The sequence below is a fragment of the Cyanistes caeruleus genome, chromosome 1 (genome assembly GCF_971803275.1).
Source record: "Cyanistes caeruleus chromosome 1, bCyaCae1.hap1.1, whole genome shotgun sequence".
Classification (NCBI taxonomy): Eukaryota; Metazoa; Chordata; class Aves; order Passeriformes; family Paridae; genus Cyanistes; species Cyanistes caeruleus.
Window position 1 is genome coordinate 3606943 of NC_141701.1, and position 20468 is coordinate 3627410.

The following is a 20468-nucleotide window of genomic DNA, read 5'->3' on the forward strand; positions in this document are numbered from 1 at the left end:
CCAAACTGCTTCCCTCCCCGGCAGGGCAAGTGAGGAGATAGATCTGGATTAATCAAAAGACAACCTGGACAAACTCTGGTGGCTTTAGTATATCACTTTAATGAGTCTGACGCATGCCTGCAACAATGGGAGGGATATATTGTAATTAGAGAGGTGTAATGAAATTTGGCTGGCAACATGCACTTAATAATGTGTCTCTATTAGAAACACTCTGGACTGATTGATTTCCCATCCTTGCTGCCTGTGCCTTAAAAATTAAATAAATAAATGGATGTACATAAAATTGCAGTTCAACAGCCTGCCTGTCGTGTAATAGAATTGCATCATCTCTAGTGCTGCCTCATATTTTAAATTATTTACAGGTCTTGTTCAAGAAGCTGAGTGCAGGGTCTTTAAATGAAATTATTTTATGTCTTGAATGAGAAGCTGGAATTATTTGGGTAAAGAGCTCCACCCCCATATACACACAACCATCTTTTAATGTCTTTTTTCTTTTTTTCCCCCTAATGTTCATGAGTACAGTCCATCTGAACTGTATATCTAGGTTGGATTTCTTTTATTTTAAAAACTGTCATCAGTTCAGAAGTGCCAAAATTAACCACAGCAGTTTGTGAATGCCCGGCTGCCTCAGGAAAACAATCTGAGTGATAAATTGCTACTTATCCACGTCCTAGCTGTCATTCCTTAAATGCCTGTTTCAGTTTTGATAACCTTGTCATTCTGGAAGCTTTGAAGACTTTTAATGCCTGCAAGACTGAACTTTTCAATGTTTTTATACTCCCTTGTTTTTTCTAAAGAGTAAGAGCTTTCTCTTTGTCATTTTCTTTGGAAAGCAGAAGAAAATAGCTTCATGTGACTCCTTCCCTAAATATTTGGACTCTGTTTTCTCAGCCATTTTCCCTCTGATTTTTTTTTTTTTTTCTTTTCCTTTTAACAGAAAATAGCAGAGAAATCCAAAGCTTTGCTCCCTACTGGGCAGAGAAGCACCAAACAGGTAAGTTCACGTGTGTCTCTGTGTTTGGAAGTAAGTGCAGTTCTAAAAAAAAAGCTGTTTTCTAACCCCACTAACGATGCTGAAGAGCTTGGAGCTCCTCCACTGCCTGCTCTGAAGGTGTTTTTTTTCCAGTAGAAATGCGTGACGTCTTTGGAGGTGGAAGATAACAGGACTCAGGGAAGAAAAACTTATATAAGACCTGTTTAATTATTCTCTGCTTTTCTATCCTCACGGGGCCGTTTTTCCATTCTTGATGGGAGTTCTGTCTGCTCTGAAATATATCAAAAAGCAGTCCTACACCCCCTTTTCCTGGAAGCTGGGCTTGTAGGCGCAGTGAGATCACATTCCAGGGACAATATCATAGAAGAATTTAAGGAGAGTTTATATCAATCCTGTCTCCAGTTTTAAGAGGAATTATGTTCTCTGCTTTCTTTGGCTACATTGCACTGTGGTTAACTATTATATACATATGCAAATTGAGCCTTTTACTTCTCTTTTAGCCCATATTAGGAAATTTTTCAATGAATAAATACTATATAGAATCAGAGTCTATATATTTATTCAGATAAATATTCATATATACATATATATACATATTCATTTATACCGATTACTCCATATATTATGCACATATTCAGTTTCATATATACATGTGTGTGAATATATATAAAAAATGTAATTAGATGCACGTGTGACAGTGAACATATGCAAATTATTAAGACTATAAAGATATCTTTGTGTAAGTGTACATGTATATATACAGAAAAAATGTGTAGTTTTTTATAAATAGTAATGCAAAATACTATAGATTTAATATCTGTGTGTGTGTGTGTGTGTGTTTAAGGAATCTCCACAGATTTCCAAGAGAGTTTTGATTCCAGGAGATCCTTTGGTGAAGTAAGGGTCCAACAGAGATTAGTTTGGCATCTTAAATCCTACATGCTAAGAAACTTGTGGGCTTTGCAGCTGATCCTGTGACACCAAAACCCAGCACTCTGTGTCTAATTTCAGTGATTATTTCTGATATTTTTGATACTTTTTATCACTTAAGGGGAAATCATCAAGTTTTCTGCTTTCCTAATGATTTTTATCTCCCTACCTTGTGCTGCCTGGTTTTCTACAACTTCCTTAATGTATATAAGAAATAGTTGTACTTTGTAACTTTGAATTGATGGTTCTCTATAAAAAAAGAGTGGAATGGTGGCACTGAAGACCCCATCATTAGTGCAGATTAATGGACCAAAGCTTTAATATTAACTAAGATTCAAGCAATTACAATTCTGCCTTAGTCCTTGTGGCTTAGCTGGTTTAGGTGTCAGTGAAATAAAATGAAGGTTACAAAGGGCTCATGAATTCCTTTATCCAGAATGAGGGTTCCCACTGCTACCTTTGGAGAGATTGTGCACAGATGTTACTTTTCAGCTCTGTGTTTATAAAAATTAACAATCTGTTTTTTTCCACCAGCTGGAAATCCGTGTTGAACAGGGGCATAAGTAAAATTTCCTTTAACTGCGGTCAAATCCCACATATGTCAAATATTTATTGGGTCATTTTGTGCAAATTAACTGTGATTTGTTTTCTTGCCTGTATTGCATCACTTCTTGGGCTTTTAACCAGCTTTATTTGACTGCTGTGGTGGAGTGGGTTGAAGGGAAGGGAACAGCTCTGTTCTTGCCTGGGCTACCAGGTGGTGGCATGGCCATGGCTGCTCCATAACTGCTGGCCATTAACCAGTGCAAATAAAATGAGGAGTGCTAATTACTGGGAATTGTTGGCACTGGGATCAAGCCTGGGTGAAACCAGCTCCTTTGGTATGTTGAAATTGCTTGATGACATTGAATACAACTTTCTTTGGAAGTAAACAGAGTTTTAATATGGGGAAAAAATAGGATGTCAGATGAAAATACTCAAATCTTTAATACTTTAAGTGAGTAATGGTGAGGTTGGAGCAAAAGGAGGCTGGAGGAGGAATGGGACAGAGACAACCCCTTAAACCAGGCAAAGGAGAAGGAATCCAACTACTGGGAGATTGGGTTCTACAGGCAGAATCAGCAGCGATGGGGTTAAACTGGATCAGCTCAGGTTGTTTCTCCTTGTAGCTGTTGCTTGCAGGTGAAGTGGTTTGGATTGTGAAAAAGGAGGTTATAGCATGTCCTGTGTTCTGACTCAGAAATAGGCTTGACCACACCCAAGACCAAATCTTTTTCATGCAGTGACTTTTGGGCTGGGGACAAACAAGCCCTCATGCAAGAAAAGGGTGAAAATTAATTCACATCTGCTTCAGCTTCCCTGTACGTTCACAGCTGCACACCTCTTCTTCCTCCCTCAAGTACAGAAAGGAGAAGAATTAAAGGTATAAAACCTGCTGAAGGCAGTGTGGGGGTGTGGTTAGTTTTAACATTATTATTATTATTTTTCCAGCAGCAGATTGGCCAGGACATACAAATTTATGGTTCCCACAGGAACTGTAACCTGACCACTATGTGAATATATTAAGGCATTAAAGTTAACACCCTATAGAGTAATGCAAAATACTACATATGTTCAGGAGACCTGATTTATGGGCCCTGTGAAGCTGCACAGTGACTTGGTGCAGATCCAGCCTTGATTCAAGCACTGCTTGCCTGCAGGGCTTTGTTCTCTTTTATTTATACTTTAATTTATTACACCAAATTGTAAGAGGTGTAAAGAATACTCATTTTTCTGGATGCCTGTCCCCATACTTCTCTCCTCCTCTCTGGTGAGTGGGAAAGGTGAGATGTTGGGTAACACAAGCCCTAATAATTTCCCTTTAGGGAGTAATTGATTCCCTAGACCCATGTAACAGGTAAAAAATGCCATGGGGAAGCCTTGGGAAAATTAGTTTCTTGCCCATTGTGGTTTGTTGTAAGTACTCTTTAATTGAGTTTATTTGTTTATAAAGGCCAAATAAAGGCATTGATCCAAAACTCCTTGAAGCCTGAAGTTATATAAATTCTTAATCAAATATGTGTTTGTAGGAATGTGTTTGTGTATAGACAAATCGATGGAGTTCTATAGGTGCATATACTGAAAGACACAACTTTTTGCTACACTAAATGATCATTGTTGAGCCTGCCTTGTGGCAACAATTTAAAAAGAGGAAAAAAGCCCTTTGCCGTGAATCTGTGAAAGTAATTTTAAGTCTTCACCTACTGGCCAAAATGAGACCTCAAAGGCTCGTTATGGGGAATTTTGGAAGGTAATTTCCAGTTGATGGGAATTGCTGGTGCAGCCTACAGCAGAGAGAGGATTTGGGAATAAGGTCACCTCTACTCCTGATTGTTTTTGGGACAGATGGGCTTCAAATCCCACTTCTCCTCCTGGACAGATGCACCAAGGTGCAAACTCCTCCTCCCAGGCAGAGTTCAGTGTAGGAGTGGGAGTATTTCAGGTGTTCCCTGGAGCCTGGGACAGTGTGGTCAGTGCAGGAGAGGCTGGACAGCTGACCAGACGTGTCCTCTAGGCTGAAATCCATCCCACAGTGCAACAACTGGATATAATATGATAATGTTCTAATAGAATGGAATAGATTATCCATAATATTAAAATAGTTAATGGTAGGCTGTGGAAAATCCCACAACAGAGCAAATAATGTCTCTGGGCACAGGAGATGAAAAGAATCCTTCTTTTTAATTTTTTATAATTGTTGTGCACCCAGCATCATCTGCTTCTGATAGAAAGGATCTGGTTTTGTGCCAGTGGTTGAATGAGTTCAAGTGATGAGGCTTGGAGCAGCCTGGGAGAGAGGAAGGTGACCCTGCCCATGGCAGGGGGTTGGACAAGATGATCTTTCGGGTTCCTTCCAACCCAAACCACTCTGTGATTCTCTGCAATTCCCTCCTCTCCACTAATGGGGAGGGAAGTGGGATTTTCTCACCATGGAGATTTTGTGGGTGGTTCCCCCAAGGGAGTGGGAGAAGGGGAAGCACAGCTCTGTTTTAAGCTCTGTTTTAGCTGGGGAATGAGTTTTATCTAAAACCACATCAAAAATCTGAACAGACTTTCCTCTCTCTCTTTTTTTTTTTTTTTTTTTTTTTTTTTTTTTGAGGAAACTTTCCTAGCAATATTTAGAAATTAAAATTACAGTAATTGTCATGGTGTAATGGCATCCCTCTTCATTTCCTGCTGCTCATGGGGAGAGGAAAGGATAATTACTGCTCTGGAACATGGCAGTTGCCAAAAAGATGCCTTTGTTTCTTATTCTATGGGCCTATTTGACCCATCTCTCAAAGGTCAGTAAATTATATTTCTTAGGAGCACAAAGATGGATAATCAATGTCTATTTGCATATACAAGCTTTTTTATTATTATTTTTTTTTTCTCCCAACTGCATCAGTTTATTCTTGCTTTAAATGGACTTCCTTCCCACAGGAAGCATCATTTCTCCCTTTCTTCCTGTGTTTATGAAGTTGTTCTTTTTCTGTGATTAGAGTAAAATTCTCATTTTTGGGGCAGTGAGATCCAGGCCTTGGTTTATGGAAGAATAACTTCTTTTTGGAAGTAATGTCTGCAAAAACTGCATATATGTATGTGAGTGTGTAATGACTTTGGTTATTTGGGCTTCTGTTTTTACCTGGCCCTTGTCATGGAAGGTGTTGTATAAGCACAGCTACAAGACTGTGCCACCCTGGGGATCTCTCAGGCCAAGCCAACACCCACAGCTCATTTAGAACCATAATTAATGATGAGTTTTTAATGCAGTAGATGCTCCTCATGCTCCTCGTGTCTGAAACCAGCTTCCACATTTGTGAGGGGAACGTGGTCTGTATTTCCCTGAAATGCAAAATTTAATTTCCCACAATCAAAATACAGCTTTTGCTCCAACAAATGGAGCTTTTTATTTACACATTTGTCTTATTGACTCTACCATCTTATCTGAGAAATCATCCCAGTTCCTCATGTTCCAGTCTGGCTGCTGTATCTCAGAAAATCAAGCCTTAGCTTTGGTGATAATTTATCTTGCATATGTGGTAGTGAATGCTATGTCTTTTCAAGGTCATCTGGGATGCAGCTACTTCTGTAAAAAGTGTTATTTCAATAATGTCAACTTTGTTTTAAATGACTGTGCATCCTTTAAAAGCCATATTGTAATCAACCCACTCCCCTGTTCCTAGGGTTGTCAATACGGAGCATTTAAATCACACAGTTATTTTTCTCTTGACTTTACTCAAGTGTGGGCTTTTGTTTGGTTTTAAGGGGTTTGATTTTTTTTTAAGGTAGTCATTAAAGCAATTTTTGTAAGAAAATTTAAATATTTTCTTTTCTTTTTCTGCCTCTTTGGGGGTAGAAAAATAGATTCTCATAAAGGGATTTAATAAGTGGATGGAAATAGATTCACATTTAATCTTTTAATTTGTTCCCTTTATTTTCAAGGGAGGTGGAATCTATTCTGAATATCCCAAAGTACTTTTGCTCTGCTTCCAGTGTGTCTGGGAAGGGAAGGTCTTTTCTTCTCAGCATGCCCACGATCTTGGGAAAAAAAAATTCCAGTGGGCTTTATGGGCACAGAACTTCCTTAAGCAACCATCAAACTCCCTTCTGTATATAATATATATATTATATATAATATTATTATATAATTTATAATCCTCTGTCAGGGAGGCAGCATTTTTCAACTGTAAAACTTAAAATGAAGAATCCTGCACCAGAGCCCTTGGGAAAACACCCTCATTCCAGATGCTGCTGGTGGCAGGTTTGATGGGACACCAGGAATGCTCTGGACTTCGGAAAAAACGGGTTACAAACATCCCAAATGCTGCTATAGCTTTAATTGAAGGAATTGTCAAAAGCTGGAGGTGTGAGCTTCCAGTAACATCCCAATCTCCTTACCCTACAAGAGAAGAAAAGTAAGAAAAGACCAAACCTATATGAAAAAGGAATATGTATCATCAGGTTTGGGGGAACCAGCCCAATTTGGGGGAACTTGTCATTTCCTAAATTACCCAAACAACTTGAATGTTGTGGATTTTCCTTGGCAATCCTCTACTAAATGCCTTTCAAGGGACCATCCCACTTTGCCTGTGCCTGCTGATGGAACCAGAAACTGCAGCTGCCTCTATCAGCACTTAGGCTGATAGTCTGAGTGAAAACTGAGTTTTCAATAGCTGGGTTTTGGTTAGTTAAGAGGTTTTTTTTTTTAAGTTTGTTTGTTCCCTTGTGTGTTTTTCTTTATTTTTTTTTTTTCCTTTTGTTTGAGTGAGAAAGGACAGAGGTTTCTGTGTGGGCAGAGGATGAAGGCAAGGGAAGGGGTTCTTTTGTACAAACCCTCCTCCAGAGCAGCTCCTCTGGCTCCCCTACCCCAGCTCTGAGTCACTGCTGGAGCCTCAAATCGAGGGGCTGTTTTGTCTGGAATGCTCCAGCCTCGCCCCCAGCCATGCAGCCACTTGTTTTTATGCTCCCAAATGCTGGGAGACACTTTGCTGTCAGCCCAGGGACCTGCAGGGACCCCGCAGGGAGGGCTGTGCCCGGGGGACACCGGGGTCGCGTGGAGGCGTTTGGGGCCACGGGCTGAAACACGGCCATGAACCAGCCTTGCTAATGGCAGAGAGCACTTTGAAAAATCTATATTGTGCCCAGAGGCTGGGACACATCACTCAGCTGGTGCCCACATTATTGTTCTTCCATAGCCAGAGACAGATCTGCAAATATTTTTTTTTTTCCCCACTGCTTGTGGTGGCTGCCTGGGTGATTGCTGTGCTTCTGTCTCTTGGAATCACAGAATGGTTTGGGTTGGAAGAGACATTAAAGATCATCCAGTTCCAACCCCCTGCCATGGGCAGGGACACATTCCACTATCCCAGGTTGCTCCAAGCCACATCCAACCTGGCCTGGAACACTTCCAGGGATGGGGCCACAGCCTGTGCCAGGACCTCACCACCCTCACAAGGAGGCATTTCTTCAAAATACCCAATCTAAATCTACTCTCCTTCAGTTTAAAGCCATTCCCCTTGTCCTGTCACTCCATGCTCTTGCAAAAAAATCCCTCTCCAGCCTTTCTGCCTCCTTCAGTACTGCCAGCATCTAAATTTAAAGAATACTGTAAATGCTCATCTTCCTGCCACATCAGGTTCTTCATGGAGCGGGTCAGTGCACCCACATAGATAAGAAAAGCATTTCTCACCTATTATATGAGATCCAGACATGCTCTCAAGGAATTCTGAGTCCTCTTTCCTCCTGAGTGTTGCTTTTTACCCCGTGAGTGTGGGCAGTTCCTGGTTCCAGTCAGCACTGCTGGCACAGGTTTGTGTATCTATAAATATATACGTGTATCTGTAGATACCTGCACCTACATCAGTATAAATAAATACAAATCAAAACCAAAATGAAATATAACTGTAAATACAGTGTCAGCTGGATGGACACTCACCTTGCTGAGAGAGCTTTGTCCTTGCATGCAGCTTTTCTGGGCAGTGAGGGTCACCTCTGGCAGCTGTGTCAGATCTGTGTGACAGCAGTGGAAGAGGAGAGCAAACACAGGCCAGGATCCCAGAGCTGATGAAACATAGGCTGGGTCTGCAGGACGTGTGTGGCCACAATGGCAGCACAATAATTATTAAAAAATGAATTAAAAGCTTGAATTTTGTTCACTTTATGGGCTTGACTCCCCCATACGTGGCTTTTTCCTTTTTTTTTAAAGAAGCATAATTATATAGTGAACATTTTTGCCCAGTGGAAGTGGTTTCTGCTGGTGTGAGGGGGTTGCTCACACGACCTCCCTTCCTTCAACCCCACCTTCCCCAAGCTGCACTGCAAGAGTCTAAATTGACTTTTGCCCTGGCAAAGATCACATGCAGCAACTGGAGTAACAAATGTGAAACCTTACTGAGCGTGTCACCTTGCTCCAAAGTGAATGCAGTGTTATTTAATACATTTAAACCCCCCTGTGGAGATGAATTATTGAAAGGAAGGAAATTGTATTCTTCTAAACCCACTTTGATGGCTGCATTTATCACATGATTAAATGGGGACAGCAATGGTATTTTCCCACTAAAAATGTGTTTGGAAATATGTTAACCCCTGCTGCACCAGGGTGAAGACAAAAATGATATTTATTGACCTTTCTAGGGCACATCTTATTTGTTTACAAGGTCTAAATAAACAATGTTATATCCACCATAAAGATACGAAACCCCTTTCACTCCTGTGTAGAAGGCATGCTGTCACTTCCTTTATCCTGCATCCCACCTGTGAAATCATAGACTCATAGAATTATTTGAGATGGAAGCAATCTTAAAAACCTTCTTATTCCAACATCTTGCCATGGACAGAGACACCTTTCACCAGACCAGGTTGCTCAGGCTCTTTGAATTGGTCACAGTTATTTCTGGTTTATGAAAACACGAGGAAACACAAAATCACGCTTCTGATTCTTTATTCTGTTCCTCAAGCTGAAAACTGTAACCCAAATTTATGTTGTTTTTGCCAAGCTAAACTTTCACTGATGTACTGGTTTGTTATAGTTTTATCCTCACTTTTAATGATAATCCAAGATGCTGAAATTCCTTTGGAGCTAACTCATAAAGCTGAACGTATATCAGAGAGGTAATTTATATATAGTGTCATTATAAAACACAACAGGCTCTGTAGGATAAGGCATGTGGTGCAGATAACATTTCAAGTAGTTATTTTTGAGCTGATAGCAACAGTCTGTGTGATAAATAAAATAAATATGTTCACCTAAACACAGATGGAGGTTCTCCACTGCATTCTCACAAACTTGTTGATTTGAGAAGGAACCTCTGAAGCAAACAGTTCCCTGAAGTTTAAGAGACTTTTTCACCCAATTGTCCCAAATATGAAATAAAGTGATGCTTCAGAGCCTACACCACAAACAAAATGAAAATTCCCTGGATATGCTTTTGTAGGTAAGAATGGAACAGAGTTGGACTTGATGGTCCTCATGGCTCCTCTCTGATTTGAGTTATTCTGTGATTTCTATGAATGAAAAAGCTGAGCCATGAGTGCTGCTCATCACTGCCACTGTCGGGAGCAAATCACAGTTGTGTGGTTGGTACCTGCTGAGCATCACCCCTGTCCCTGCTCATCCCTGTAAGCTCTTAATTAATCCTGGGAGGAGAGGTGCAGCCATGCCATCACAGACCTCCTCTTCCTGTGGCTGTCCAAATGGGCAGCTTGTCACTTCAGCAGCGAGGTGACAGGACTGCATCTCACAGTGTCCCCTGCAGTAAAAAACAGAAAAGCTTTGCAGTGTCCCCCTCGTTAATCTGCTTTAATTAAAGCTGGGCTACCACGTGGTACCCTGGGATGAGCATTGGGTCACTCCAGTGGCCTAATTGGATTAATTTGGTTTGGTGCAAGAGGACTTTTTCCCTGCTCCCTAAACCAGTTAAGGTCTCAGTCTCACCTCTTGTCTCACTGTTTTCTCCAGATGCTGGAAGGGAGCTGGGAATGGTAGAGCAAAGAAAGTTCTTCTTCATGGGAAACAAAAAGTTCTGCCCCTTTTTGTGCAACTTCCCAAAGCCAAACTCACAGACAAGAGGCTGCCAAGGTCTTCCTTGGCACAAAGACTGCCATGGAGAAACTGGATGAAACCATAAATGTTTATTTCCATGAACCCACTTTTCCATGGGGCAAAGCCAGAGATCCTGTTTCCAGTCTGTGCAAGCCCTGGATTTTCTGTGAGCTGTGCACACCTCACTTGGATGAAATGAAAAGATTCAGTGTTTTATTTTCTACCTTCACTGAGTCTGTAAAGTCCTGAATGTAATAAAACTGTTGAAGTAGTTCCTAGAACCTTAACTCAGTATAACACTCGACACAATTGAAACTCTTGATCTGCAACATTTTTTGCTTTAAGGATTTTCCCTTTCCCTTCTCCTTTCTGTATTGGGTTACATACTCATGAAGAGCTCAGCAGTGACATGCTGAAAAGCACAGATGATTGCCTTAAAAAAAACCCAAAAAAACACCCAGAAAACAAAAATTTTAAAAAAACCAAAGCACCTTCTTGCAATCTCAGCTGATTTCTGGTGAGTGAGGAAGGTGTTTTCTCCCTTTCTGTGCCCAGCAGTTTGTAACTGGGTAGATGATTTAAGGAAAGAGAATGGGAGTGTGGCTTTTATGTGCAGCAGGACATAGTGACCTCTTCTGGAAGCTGAGCACTGGGGAGTTTGATGGCCCTGCGGTGGTTGCTCCTGAGCTGACCCCTGTATTTAAACATGATTAAAAGCACCAATGAAGAGCCAGGCAGAGGGGAAAAAAAAAAAACCCAAAACAAAACAACACCTTTTACAGCAGTTGCTGGGAGTGGGGTGAGGGAAGCTGTGGATGCTGCACACTTTGGAGTGCCATCTGCTGGCACAGGAATCGCTCAGAGACAGGAGCTGGGTTTTACAGGGCTCGGATGAAAACGTGTCAGGGAAACCCTGATGAATCACTGAGATGAGAATAAACTCTCTAAAGAGTTGGGGTGAAACAGGATGTTTTGTGTGTCTGTTGAAGACAGAATCCCTTGCTCAGCTGTGGAAATCTGCTCCATGTCCCCTCTCTGTACTAAGGAGAACAAACAAATTGAGTTTAAATAAGTATAATATTCATGATTTTGTGTGTAAATACATTACTTCTGAGATCCCTAGGGACAACAATTTTGAGCTTTAAGTCACATCTGCTGTGAGTTTGGCAATTTTTAGTCTCAGCTTATCTGGTTCTCATCTTTACTAAAGTCCACAGCGCTGTGCAGGTCCCCTCCCCACCAGTTCACAGAATTTTGGCATCCAAAGGTGACCATAGGTCTTGCTCATCAGCACTTCTGGCTTAGCACAGTAGGGTCTGGAAGGTCATTTGATAAATGGCAGAGGGTGACACACTTCTGGTGTAGCATGGGGTAATGCTAATTTGCTATTTTTGACTTTAGAAAGTTCAAAATTATTTGAATGAACAAGAAACCTCAGCTCATCGGTGCGAGAGCAGGTAAAGGTGATATCCTCTGTTGGACACCTGCCTGCCTGGTCAGAGCTGCCAGGCAGTCCCAGCCTGGAAAAAATGGGCTAACAAAGAGAGTTTTGCACAGAAACAAAGTGGGGGAAAGAGCTTTTTTGTTTAAAGAGAGCAATATTTTTTTGTTTAAATATTTTGGTGTCTGCCTTTTGTTGTTGTTGTTGTTGTTATTTTTATATGTTTTGACCCAAAGGGACTCATTTTAGAAAGCATGTGGTTTGTCATTTGTTTTCTTGTCCTACACCAATCCTGTTTATTTTCAGGTGTATTTTATTTTGAGCTTGATGATATCCAATGTTATAAAACCTTTTTCTCCTCCTTACACTGCCTGTTGCTTCCAAGCCTTCAGGCATTGACCCACTGTGGACTTGAGTTCACACAAAATCCCTTTAATCACCCTTTTGCCTTCTTGACTCTCTCTTTGCTCCCTCTTCAGTCTCAGGGCTCACCAGGGCTGCTTTTTCCTCTTCTGAGCTGTGAGGAGCTGGAAAACATTGCAAATTATTAACTGACCACAAAAACAAGGTTTTTTAAAAGTGTGGTAATGGAGCTTTGTGGGCTATTTTTGGAACTGCTTCATTTGGAATTGTTTCTTTGTTTACAAACTGGTGATGGTATATAAGATTTGATATGAAATAGGAGGTGAGTTGGGAAACCTTCTAATGCTGAATTTTAGTAGATGCCCCTGCAGATCACAAACAGTTTTCAAACTGAGATGTTTCTATCCATAGGGGGAGGAACCCATCCCCGTTTGTGACATGTTGCCCCTGGCTGGGTTCCAGTGCCCACCAAAGCTGCTTTGTCACTCCCTCAGCAGATCAGGGGACACAAAATGTAGTGAAAGGCTCATGGGTCAATATAGGGACAAGGAGAAGTCGCTCTCCAGTTACTGTCACAGGCAAAATGGACTCGATGTGGAGAAATTAGTTTAATTTCTTACCAATTAGGTCAGAGTAGGATAATGAGAAATAAAACTGAATCTTAAAACATCTCTCCTGTACCCCTCCCATCTTCCCAGGAAAACTCACTCCTGAATTCTCTACCTCCTCCTCACCAGCATCATGAAATGGGACCAGTTCATCACAGGTTGTCTCTGCTGCTCTTTCCTCCTCATCCTCCTCCAGAGAGGGACCCTTCAACAGGGTCTCAAGTCACACCAGTGAAACTGCTCCAGCACAGGCTCATCTCTCCACAAGTCCACAGGTCCTGCCAGGGTTCTCTGCCTTCCTGGGTCTTGGGGTTTTTTGTTCTGTTTCTTTTGTTCTGGTTTTTTTCATCATTCTCAGAAGGAAATGGAAATTGGTGGGTCTGGATGTGTTCGTAAAGAGGAATAGGTTGAGTAGCTGCCAAGTGCATGCAGAGTCTGCAGAATTGATGTGTTTCCTGGGCTTGTTTGCCCACTCTTTATCATGGAATATTGAGTATGGGACTGGGAGTAGACCTGGCAAGTGAAGTCAGACCCTTTCGTGCAGCCCCTCACCGAGTTTGAAAGCTCTGAGAGCAGAGGAATTGGGCCATGGTCTCTTCCTGCTGAGGGGATTTGGGGAACATCCTCTTTCTTTCAGTGGGGTTGTGCTGTTGTTTTCCTTCCTTACAGAGCAGGAAAGGTGGAAGGGAGAATGAAAGTTTTTCAGTGAGATTCATCACATGTGATTTCCTCCTCAAGAAAGCCGTGTAGTCACTGCAGGTATTGACAGGAAGTCATTTTGCAGAAGGAGTGATGTGACACCTTCCTCTGTTCATTTCCAAGTTTCTACAGAAAAGCCAAGGAATTGGTGGGATATTTCATATTTATCCACATCATTACATTTAACACCTCAGAGCTTTCCTTTTGATATCCTCTGTTAATTCCCAGCATCACAGCAGGAAACAAATCAATCTCCTCCTTCCCTGCTGCAAATATTTGTTGATAAGGTTACCGATAAGCTCTAAATTAGTTTTCATGGTTTCAGAATGCAAAGGTGTAGATGTTATACCATGGCAACTGGTTCCTCTTGGCAGGTTGTTCCACTGCCTGTGATAAAGATGACTTTGGCTTCATTTCAGGACAAGTGATGTGAGAAGGCCGCTTGTCTGCACAAAAATCTTTTCCATCAAGAAAATTCCTTGCGCTATGATTCACTCATGCCATATGTGGAGGAATTAAATTCTGGGTGCGATGCATGAAGGAAACCCCACAGGAGGAGAAATGATTTGACAGCTGATCCATAGAGCTCTTTCAGCTACCTCTAAAGAAAATGCTGTGATGCCAGTATCAGTTTCATTACACATCTGGGCTTGACTCATCTGCTACAGTGAAGGAAGAAAGAAACCCAAAGAAATAATTAAAGTTCATTATTGAGTGTATATGAAATAGCATTATTAAAGTATCTCCCTCACATTTATTTATAACCCTTCTTCCTGACAGAGCCTGACATGTTTCGCAAACAACACTGAATGATTATATATTCTTTGCCCAAAATCTGAGGATGTTACTCTGCATTCTATTCATCACTTGCTCAGTCAAAATTTATGTTCCTGCACAATCTGTACGTTTTCTGAGATCTCTTTGTGTAGGTACATTACTCATGAGACCTAGCAGGAATATTTAAAATAAGTCTGGGTGGAAGGGCTCAAATTTCCTTCAGAGAAAGCCAAGTTCCTCTGAGGAGTGTTGGACTGGGCACTGTCACTGCATGAGAGGGTGGGGCTGGAGGAAAAGAGTATCTCCATCCTCACAATCCACACCTTTTGGACGGCAGGATGGAGTTCCCAATGGTTGCACTCATCCAGGACAACTGAGCTACCATAGCTCCTCTTGGAAAGATACCTGGGCCTCCAGGATGTGAGTTCTAAGAATGGTTAGAACCTTTTGAGAAACTCAGCCAAGTGGTTTCTTTTTTTTGACCAGGGCAATGATTGTTCCTCTGTACTCAGCACTGGTGAGGCCACACCTCAAGTGCTGTGTCCAGTTCTGGGTACCTCAGGTCAAGAGGGGTTGGAGCATGCCCAGGGAAGGTCAGCAGAGCTGGGGAAGGGTTTAGAGAGTCAGTCCTGTGAGGACAGGCTGAGGGAGCTGGGGATGTTTAGCCTGGAGAAAAGGATGTTCTGGAGGGACCTTCTTGCTCTCTACAATTCCCTGACAGGAGGTTGTAGCCAGGCAGGGGTTGCTCTCTTCTCCCAGGGAACAAAATGAGAGGAAATGGCCTCAAGCTCTGTCAAGGGAGGCTCAGGTTGGACATCAGGAAGAGCTTCTTCATGGGAAGGGTTGTTAAGCATTGGAAGGGACTACCCAAGGTGGTTCACTTCCATCCCTGGGAGTGTTCAAGAGGTGACTGAACATGGCAGTCAGCGCTCTGGCCTGGTTGACAAGCTGGTGATTGCTCAAAAGTTGGACTTGATGGTGTTGGAGGTCTTTTCCAACCTCAGTGATTCTGTGATTCTCACAAAACAAAAGCCTGCATCAGCGTCCTTGGGAGAGACTGGCCCAGGACACACCTCAAGGGCTCGTCTCTCCTCTGTGTTCCCACTGGTCTCACCCCCTCCCGTTTGCCAAATGAGACCTGAAAACAGATCAGAGAGAACGGATTAGCTGTGTGGCTTTGGTGTATTAGCACAGCTGTGTTTGAGCTGAGCAGCAGCAGGGGTAAAAACACAGGCAGTGGATGCAAATAGAAGGACTCCAGCAGAAAGGTAATGTAAACTCATCAGGGACTTCAAAATGCTGAGCCAGATCGATGCTCCTTTGCTGCTGGAAAGTGTCACCTCCCTCAGCAGGCAGTGTCAGTGGTTCAGGGAGAGCTTCCCATGGAGAAAGCTGGTGTGCAGCCTCGTGATTATGATAAAATATGCAGGGGTATTGTGGACTCAGTCACCTTCCACAATTTGGTGTGGAAAAATATATGTCCAACAGTAACTGTGCTAACAGTTTTTAGCTCAGTCTGATATCAGATAAATACAGAGTTTAGTAGTTTTCTGGAAAAGCAGTTTTTTTCAATTTTTCACTTTTTTTTTTTTTTACCCATTTTTGTCTTTATTAATAGAAGTACCCTGTGGCAAGAAAGATTCTTTTCCAGCATGTGGGCAGAATGTTGGTTTATCTTCAGAAATTAGTGACAAATGATTCTTCAAGAGAAGAGAAATATTTTTTTGTCTAAAAATGAGATTTCCTGCTCCCCAATAGTTGGTCTGTGTATGGTAATGAAAGAGAACAACACAGCAGGAATGGGTAGATTTTTATAATGGCTATTCTGTGTTTGGAAAGATTTTCTGCCTTCCTTCTCTCACCCTTCCTGCTGAAATATATCAGCACTGGTGAGGGTTTCAGTCCCTGTGAGGGTCCTGTCTCAGCTCCTGTTGTGCCTGTCTGGGGGAATCTGTGCATTTTGAAGGTAACCTGAAACTGCCTTTGGCTTCCTTTCAATTCACTTCCAAGTTTTCTTTACTCTTTGTCCCCTTTCCAAGCACCTTTTGTGTTCTTCTTTCACTCTTGCACAGTCCCTGCTCTCCTTCATTTGGTTGTCCCTCTTCCTTTGTCACCTTCTCTTATTTCCCCCCATATTTTGTTCATGTCATTCCTCTCCATAAACTTCTTGAAAAAGCATTTGAGAGCAAACAGCACTGAAGCCATTTCCTTGCCACACGTTCCCCTTTTATAGCATATGATATGATCAGTTACTTTTCTGCCCATAACCATAGGATTAATATTTAAATTGTGCTTATTGACATAATGATACCCATTGTGAGACTAACAATATAAATACACTGGAGGAACAGCTAGGAAAACAAGATAAGAGAGTCTCAATGCCCAGGGGACGTACACAAGGTGGAGAGTAATAGGGAGCATTATGTATTTTGCTCATCAACAATTTTTCAATGAAAGAGGATTTAAAACTGCTGCAGTTTTCAGCATATGAAGAGTGTGAGGTGAATTGGGATTAGCTTTTGTAGCGACTTCATGTTGTAACAAACTTCTTGTGGCTCCAGCTTAGTTTGTGACATCCCTCAGCTCACTGGAGCCTGTGGAAGTCCAAAGTGTCCTCAGCAAATATTGCTCTCTTCTTATTTGAAAATTGGAAGAGATGTGAAACAGGGTGGATTCAGAATGGGGAGATTGAATGGTTAAAAAAAACCTGTTTCTGCCTGATTTCTGCACTGCCCTTTAGGAGAACTCTCCTTGGAGAGAAGAGTAGTGATCTTCATAACTCAGAAGTACAGTGTCATGATGGAAAGTAACCATCAGAAATGAAACAAATGTGTTCAGTACAGGTGTCACTGAATAATTAAATATCAAAAACCAAATAAAGGTAGAATTAACTTTTGAGAAGACAACATAGGAAAATAAAGGATAAAAAAACCCGCATTAACAGGCAGCAAAATTTTTCTGTAACCTTCACTAGTATCAAAATTCTACCCTCACCAATGGCATCCCAGGAATTATAAATGTCTTCTTGCTGACTTTCTATTTCTTGGTCCCTCCTTGTGACATGAAAGCTCAGCCTGGAGTTTGGGAGAGAGGAGGGTGGGATTTGTGAAGAAACCAACTTTTACACAATGGCTTCAGCACTGCAGCACATCCTTCTTGGTCCATATTGGGCCTCCCTTGACTGATTTAAATTGACCTTCAGGCTTCTTCTTGCTTCTGAGCACTAAATCCTGGAGAAGCAAAGACCCCTTGTCTGACCTGAGCACATCTCATGGATAATCCCTGTGTCTGTTCTGTAAACTCTGTAATGTCTTCAACAGACACAGCACTGAGCATCTGCTTCCTCCTCTCTCCCCACCACTGGTTTGTTTCTAATGAAATATTTATTAAGTGAATGATATTTGCAGTCAGAGAAGGAGATAATTCATGCAAGCAATCAGCTCTGGGTTAACTGGAGAATGAAAATGTCTTGGACCGTAGCAAAAACTCATAATCAAAGGGCTCCCCAGCTATCCATCAAACAATCAATTACTGTATCCATTAGTCCCCTTTCACCACACATTAGAACAATTTACTAGACGTGCTAATGTCCAGGTCATTGCTCCTTAAGGATGAGCAAACAGCAGGGGCATCTATCAAAGTTTTGATGCAGTGTGATCTCATACAGTGTGAATACATAGCTCAGATCACTTCAGATTCTGGTGGTGTTGAGTCTATTAAAGACCAGGTTTGTGAGGGAGATGCAGGTTGACTCCCATCCTCACCAGCTGAGGGAAAATTGTCAAAATAAGTTGAACTTTTCACATGATTCTGCCTTCTGTGTGGTGAGACAGAAGGTCATTCTGTGTGACAGATGAATAAACAAACTGCACATCAGTAAACCAGAGGTGGTTTTGTCACTTCTTTGTCACACTGGCCAGGTGATTGCAGACACGTTTTCTGCTCTTACATGTGCCATGTGGGAGAAAACAGGATTTCTCCACAAAGAGGGAATTCAAGAGGCAGCTTTCTATGGTGTCACCCCAGACCTGTCTTGCCTCTCTGCCCTCACTTAGTCCCTGACAAATCTACTGGGAATTCAAACCATGAGTGCTGAAGGAATCTCTGTTAATTCCTCCACAGTGCAGATTTCTATCTCTGATGACAACAAGACTCTTTCTAAAGGTAGTTGGGAGAAACAAACACATTTCAATATACTCAGCTGAGCTAAGTATGATATATTGTTTTCTGTTAAGAAAAAAAAATAAAAATGTGGTTTTTGGTCAGGTTTTGGGGGTTTTTTTTTCTGTTGTTTTGGATTGTTTGGGGTTTTTTTCCCCACAGTCTCCCTTGGCCACAGCTGGGTATGTGTAGTGTAAATCTCTACTTCTGAGCCTGACATTCAAGGCTCCCTTTATAGTCTATGGCACAGTTTTGTGTTAAGTAGCTGTCAATCTTTTTAATCTGGAGAACAGGGCTTTTATCTCCATTGACTTTATTGACCATGTCTCCATTGATTATAGTGGGAGTCTTAATCAGGAGCTCGGAGGTCAGTGCCTCCACTGTGGGTATGTAAAGTTGGAGAGGATTTCTGGCAGTTCAATTTGCCTGATCAATTCAAACAAAGATATCCACTGTGCAAACATCTCAAATTGGTGTTAAGAGGGATCCCACTTACATGTCAATACCACCAGTCCTGAACCAGCAGCTGCCTAATTTATCCCTCCTTCTCTGGATGACACTTGATGTCTGATGGAACAAAGTGGCAGCTCCAACAGGGTAAAGCTCTATTGCCAGTTTGGAGAAAAGGCCAAAAAAATGAAGGGCAGAACTTTATTAGACTGAATCTCCTGCTGGAGAAACCCACTTCACAGTTTTGAGTAGACAGGGAGCAGAAGAAAGTAAATTCCCTGCAAACACCCTTCCTGTAGTTCACTGTGATCCCTTTGTCCCTCCAGAATTCAGGGGTTCAGAGGCAGTGTCTGCACCCATGTGTGTTAGCAAGGAGCCTCTTGTGCACTGAAAACCTGGCTTTATGTGATAAAAATCTCATTTTCACACACACAACCATTCAGAGGAATGGCAGAAAACTCACCTTTCCACAGAGAGAATCCTGTTCCAATGTGGGCTTGCAGACAGAGGTCTTTTTCAGGGAGTGAAATATGATTTTAATTCAGTGTGTCCCAGCCTTTCAGAATCAGTTCATTACTTCTTTATTACTGCAGGAGTGGATCTGAGTCCTTTGGGACTGGGTCAAATAGTTAGGAAAATTATCAAGGTGCAACAAGTCAACCAATCAAAGCCCCATGCATCATTTTTGAGAGTGGAATTAAACATGTGACAAAATTTCTTCTCTCTTTGGGTGGAAGTTTCCATCAGAAATATATTTTTATGGCACAAGCAATGAAATCTTGGGGTTTATGGCTTGGGAAGGGCTTTGGTATATAGAGAACAAAAAAGAACATGAAGACCACAAATAAAATAACATGAGGTATGTAGTCTATAAACATCAAATGAGAAAATGAGGGAGCTAAATTAAATAGTCTTGAAGAAAGTATCAATGGAGACATGATTACAGTCTATAAATACTTTCAAGGTGAAAATACAAATGGAGACCAGGTGAATTATTCACAGACTTAAATGATAAAAGCCAGGATAGCCTGATGGTAGGAAAGAAACATGTAGGTTAAGTGCTAGAACTAATAAAGAACACTTGTGTGGATGGTTAAAACCCCATCAGTTTGCAAAGTCAATAGCACAGTTAAAACAGAAGTAAAATAAATAATAATGAGAGTGCAATAAAAATCTGTGGGAGAAATTATCTGAATGTTTATCTCTGGCCTCTCCTGCCTCTGACACAGTTAAGACATTGTCCTGATATTAACTGGAAAAATGGGCAGATTATGGACGATTTTGTTACATGTCACGTTCCAGAGGCGCTGAGCTGAAAACCTTTCAACATTTTTTTTTTTATCTTAATCCTTTTGCTGAATGCTTTATTTTGGAAACAGTTTAGGTGGCTTTTCAATGCTCATGAAAGCCTGAATGCTAATGGGGTGGTGTGGGACTGAATGAGGAAAGGTTAACATCTCTGTGAGCATATATCACTGAGAC

General features: G+C 41.6%; 1 protein-coding gene across 23 annotated transcripts in view; it reads left to right on the plus strand.

The window, feature by feature from the left end:
• Positions 1–20468, plus strand: part of TSNARE1 (t-SNARE domain containing 1) — a 449654-nt gene that overhangs the window by 205697 nt on the left and 223489 nt on the right. For all 23 annotated transcript variants that reach the window (XR_015283186.1, XM_086877018.1, XM_086877108.1 and 20 more), the window contains one exon: positions 938–994. Coding sequence is in view for 22 of the 23 variants with exons in the window: in XM_086877018.1 (XP_086733144.1) it covers positions 938–994 (57 nt within the window). In the remaining variant the exon portion in view is untranslated. The remainder of the gene's footprint in view (positions 1–937; positions 995–20468) is intronic.